This window comes from Grammomys surdaster, unplaced genomic scaffold, assembly GCF_004785775.1.
Source record: "Grammomys surdaster isolate TR1022 unplaced genomic scaffold, NIH_TR_1.0 174, whole genome shotgun sequence".
Lineage (NCBI taxonomy): Eukaryota > Metazoa > Chordata > Mammalia > Rodentia > Muridae > Grammomys > Grammomys surdaster.
Genome location: NW_021604622.1, coordinates 15,709,680 through 15,715,679, shown reverse-complemented (window position 1 = coordinate 15,715,679; position 6,000 = coordinate 15,709,680). Strand labels below are relative to the sequence as shown.

General features: G+C 33.2%; 1 protein-coding gene across 2 annotated transcripts in view; it reads right to left on the bottom strand.

The window, feature by feature from the left end:
• Cdh12 (cadherin 12) overlaps window positions 1–6,000 on the bottom strand; it is a 273,111-nt gene that overhangs the window by 1,269 nt on the left and 265,842 nt on the right. For both annotated transcript variants that reach the window (XM_028767598.1, XM_028767599.1), the window contains one exon: window positions 850–1,101. In XM_028767598.1, the coding sequence (XP_028623431.1) occupies window positions 850–1,101 (252 nt within the window). The remainder of the gene's footprint in view (window positions 1–849; window positions 1,102–6,000) is intronic.

The window sequence follows — 6,000 nt, the reverse complement described above, 5'->3', positions numbered from 1 at the left end:
AGAGAGAGAGAGAGAGAGAGAGAGAGAGAGAGAGAGAGAGAGAGAGATTCAGAAACACTAAAGAAATAGAACCAGGAAAGAATTAACAGTACAAGGTTAGAAAAACTGACTCCATTACATTTGGTTAGAGGCTATCTACAAGAAACACTAGCCCCACATATTTCTATTGTTTCTCCTTACTCTATTAAAGGACTAAATAGTATATAGGAATAGATGTGTTTTTCAAATGAATCTAATGGAAGACAATGAATGCAAATAGTGCTTTTTTTTAATGAACAAGGGAGTTAATGGTATTTAGAATAGTACAAATGAGTGTGGCTATTCAAGGAGAGTCGTGGGATATTTTAGTCAGCTCCTCTCTGTTTGAATGGTAATGTTTACAGATTTTCTTTGGAATGTAGAAGGTATTGAAGACATTTGGGATGAAAATGCAAGTAGAATGTAAACATATTTGGAGTCTCTTTACTCTGCTTTTTTATAGCCGCTATGTTTTTTTTCATTTCTTTGTTGAGCTGGGAAATACAAACTATTATTCATCTGAGTTAATTTTTATTAGATGATGGCAATTAATTTTATTTCTAACTATTTGAGAAATGGGTTTCAATGAGTATTTATCATAGAGAATTTCATATTGGAAAAGAAGTGCATTTTCAACATGAATATTAATGGTGACATAATTATTGATGCTGTTAGATATAAAATACCAAATAGAATGTGTTTAATACAAACGTATATTAAGTGACCAATGATTTTACAACTAGCTCAGTAAACAAAACTTATAGAGCTTGTAAGTTCAGGATGGGTAAAGAGATAGGTAGAGAGAGAGAGATGATCAATATGCAAACCAACCTAACAGTATAACAATGCACAGTAAGATTGCGATCAACGCTCCAGTGCTGAGTCCTACAGGTAGAAAAATTGCTTCCACATTGCAAGACAGGATGGTCCCTTCAGAGTCACATCTACAGACACGGATAGTCATTGTATTCGTGCTGCTCTGGACAGGGTAACTGCTGTCTTCTATCACAATGGGAAGGAAATACAACTCCTGCTGCCTGCGGCTGTAACCATTTCTCCGGGTTTCAATTCCAGCTGTGTTGTCTGCAAAACATGACATTTAGGATAACATAGCTATGGTGAGTTTCACTTCAAGTTTTAAGTTGGTATCTGCTAAGCAGTAGGAAGCTCTTTTTTTTGAATCAGTGTAATACATTCTTATGTATTTATTATATCATTATGAAAACAGTCCAAGTATAATCAGATGTAATTAAAATAGTACTAGATGGGGAAAAACATTCATATTGGGGGGTATATGGATGAAATTGTCCATTCAGAAAGAATAAAGAATTGCAAGAATTATGCACAAGAAGTTGGGTTGTCGCTTTTTTTTTTCTTCCTGATACCAAAATTGAATTGAGTGGGAAAACATCTAGGAGTGTTATAAATCTAAATCCTAAAAAGTTAAAGATTTACAAGAAGAATATGAGGAATAACTATTTATTGTAGCACTGATAAATAAAATACATTAAAATACTTGATGATTGAGATGATTCATATCCATACTGACAAGCTGAAACCTTTATCTTTCCTTCTGTTTCACATAGAGGCACACATGTATACTCATACACAAAATACATATTGTTATTTACAGTAATAAACATACTCTCACATACTACACTCAAATGTCTATATCCATTATATATATAATAATTCATATCACTAGATACTTTCCCACTTCAACAGATACAAAATCCAGAATCCCCTAACTCCAATACACAGTGCTGCAGGAAACAGATGACCTGAATTTCATTTGTAAGATGGTAGACTACAGGTCTATTTTTCACATTTTTTTTCTCTGTCTTACAAAGGCAGGCTACAGCAAAAGCAACATACACACACACACTCACACACACACACAAATAAACAAACAAATATATACAGATACTACAAATAGATGTGTATATTATAATGTTGAAATATAAAAGGTTTTGAAATGGAACTTTAAGGTTTTTTGTTTACATATTGCGTGTATATAAGTGGAACAAACATTAATGAGAAATGTTTATAAAAACAAAATTGTCTCTATTTACTTGTCTTTTTCATTTTTTACATTAATTAGATCAAGAAATATGGGAGAAGACAAAGAATGTTTTAAAAATACCAAAATTCATTTAAAATCCTAAACATCATAAATTATATTAATTGCAATTTTGGGTAATTGGAAATGTAGTCCATTGTATCTTTAATGAAATCAACAATAATGATATTTCACTTTTATTAATAAAAAGAAAAAAATTATATAAAACCAGTTACATCCACTGAAATTTTTTTGAAATGCATTTTCTCATATTTATTTTCAGGCATTCAATTAAACATGTTCTTTAATTAATTCTATAATTTCAATTAAACAATCCCTTTAAAAATTTTTAGTATAAACATAATAACATTGCGAATCAGATAAATAGCTTAAAATGTATACTACTTATTAAAAGAAAGTTATGTTAGAGATACATTACTATTCTATTCACAATCCACTACACTAATTGTAAATTGAATTTAAAACTTTTACTTAACTAGCTTCTCTAAACTAATTGCCATAGGAAATACATTTATGGGAAGCCTTTTTGAGTTATGATTATGTCTTGCTTTCTAAAGTTTATTTATTTTAATTATAGAGACAACATTTTAGGATGAAGGAAAATATCGAGATAGCATCACCATTAGTGACCTTTATAAATAGATTAACTGGATATAAATATTTGAGCCGATGACAGCTATAGAGAAATGAGGACTGATTGTTGTACCATCTAAATATTCAAAACCCAATGAGTCGGAGATCGTAAGTTGAGAGCAAATCACTAATACAAGAGAAATAGGAAATATAGAGTTCTTTGGAGTGATTTTTTTCTTATAGCTCAATTTATATGAAAAATATAACCTAAAAATATTTGTTTCTAACTTATTATTAATGATGACTGAGTATCCTAAATTTCTAGTTTTTTATATTATGGAAAAAAGAGGTACATGAGACATCATTTCCATGCTTAAAATTAACTGAACATATTTTGAGTTATAATTTATAATAAATAACGGAGCACAGCAAACTATGTGAAGATATTCAAATAGCATTTTTTGCTCTTGAATGTTGATTTTCAATTCACTAAGACTTTTACTTTGCCTTACCAAATTTTATCGTATCAGATAGTCAATACAGTTTACGGAATATATTTATTTACAGGAGATGGGTATTGAAAGTCCCAGAAAATTGTACACATATACTCATTGTTTAAAATGGTGATTTTTTTCTGTTTAGTGAATTAAACATCTACTTAGTTATTCAAGATTAAGATTTTTAAGTTTTGTTGTCCTTCATTAAAATCAAGAAAATTATAGGAAAACCCTAACCATTTTCCTTCCATCAAATAATCATTCTTCACATGCAATATCATAGACTTAGATACACAGATAATTTAAAACATATTTTCCATACCACAGTCTCAGTGATCTATGTAAACCACAGAACTTACTGGGTTATACTGTTGCTTCAGTTATTCAAAGGTTTCTAAGAATGTTTCAATAATTTCTTTCCACATAGCTTTGCAAACAGGATGATAATATGGTTATGTATTCATTGTTTTTCTATTGCTGTGAAAAGAACTCAAGACCCAAGCCAATCCATAGAAGATAGAGATAGTGTGGATCTTCATGTGGTAGAATCATGGCCAATATATTGGACAGCATGACAGCAGGCAGCCAGGCAGGTTCAGCCCTGAGTCATAGCTGAAAATTGACGTCATTATCTACAAGCAGGAAGCTGACCAAGTTGACTTGCATTGACATGGGCTTTTGATACCTCACAGCAGGCTACAGAGATACACTCTTCCATCAAGTCTTTGTCACCTAATGCTCCCCAACACTGCCAGAAACTGGTAATGAAATATTCAGACGGAATTCTCATTCAATCTACCACAACTTTCATTTGCTTGGATAGAAGTGTTTTCTAAACTTTGTTTTTTAAATACTGACCACTTAAACGTAGCAAAATGTTATTGTCTTCATGACATAAACATGTGGCTATGCTACTTTTAAACTCATAAATTTTGGTGTGCTTCTTATTTTATTATGTAGGATGGAAACCCCCTCACATTCATTAGTGAGAAATATGGAGACTCAAGACTTTCTACTCTCTAAGCATTGCACAAATAGGTTGTTTCCAGACATCCTTTAATTTTGGTTATTTGTCAACATCAATAATTTCTCATTACATTATTTCACTCGTTTTAAAAACAAAAATTGGCTTTTTCCTAAACCAAGGCCGCCCTTGATATGGCCGCTAACATTGGGGAGCCTTCCTTTATGACAATATTACACCCCAAACTGACAAATGGTTGGTAACTTGAACATTTACAAGGGACTAGGATGGCTGTGAGTTAGCCCAATGATGGAATTATTGTAGGTCCACTTCCCAGGGGCCCACCCAATGCAGCCGAAAAGGAGTGCATGGTGCTGGGAGTGGGTGCAGCCTACATGGCCTAAGACAGGGCTCTCACCCTCCTTTCACCCACATCGGAGTCCCTTGACGTTGCCCATCGTCGACAGCCTAAAACCTTCGACCATCGATGTGACTCGTCTCACATCAGTGTTTTGGGGTTGTGAACTTGTCTAAGACCCCCCATAATTAGACATCCAAATTCAAAATTCACATAGTTGGGATTGATCATAAGATGCCTTCTCTAACTAAACAGAGAAGGGGGAGATGCCAGAAGCCAGGACCCTCGCCCTTACCCTCACCCCCTACCTTTCCCCACCTGCACAATGTCCTCTGAAGCTTGGCAACTGCAAGATCCTGCTTAGCAACTGCAGATAGACTCAAAGCAGTGTACCATATCATCATAAGAATAGCAGGGAGACCATAACTCAAGCAGTGTACCATATCTTCTGAAGAACAGCAGGTAGATCATAATTCAAGGCAGTGTACCGTATAGACCATGACATGTTTCAAGGCACAGGCCAAGAAGATTTTGTACTTTTCCACCACCTGGCCCCTCTTACCCCCTCCCCTTGTAAAACATGCTATAAAAAAGCATTTCATGTTCAAAATAAATAAATAAATAAATAAATAAATTATTTAAAAAAAATAAAAACAAAACACCTTAGTATATCAGTTTTTCCATCAAATATTATATTGGATATTTGATACTTACGATACACTATATAGGTACATCAAGTAGATTGCCATACAAAGTCACAGAGCTAATATTTGTAAGACTTAATACAAATCTGACTTAGAAATGATCTGGCTTACATTTTTGCTTTCATGATGGTAGAAAAATATATCCAGACAAGCATTCTGCTTTTACTTGTAGCAACATGCCTAATACAATTGAAAAGTCATTCAAAAGTGTGTTTGACAATTTTCTCATTTGAAGTTAATGTGGACACTCTGAAAACACTTAAAGAAGGATAATCTGGGCTTTGCATTTCATAAGGGTAATACATTGATTTGAATCATTAATCATGTCTTTTCTCTTTTTGGAAAAGTTTCTTAAATTACAGCCCTATCTTCAAAAGAGAAACACCCATACTTCTAATCCAACATATATTTCTGTGATGGCTTGTAATATTAGCAGATATTGCAATATAGACACGATAATAAAGATGGCAGATTATTACTGTGGAAGTCACATGATACACAGATTGGCAGCAGTTGTGGATAAAATTATCTTTACAGAAACACTTTCAGCACTGTATAGATGCTTTGCATATGGTCTCAGTACAGATGCTCTGAGGCTGTGATTATTTAGGATAATTGTGTCATTGGTAGCAATGGGAATAGTAAAATAGGAATAAAATCCTGTTCCTTCTAATTGAACTGCCCAATGCATAAACTTGTTGGTCAAATAAAATAAATGAATATAGAATTAACTTGCATGTATAACGCTTACCATTAAGCTGCTATATTCAAAACAAGGAATCACTCAGTTTCCAGGCAGAGTTTTA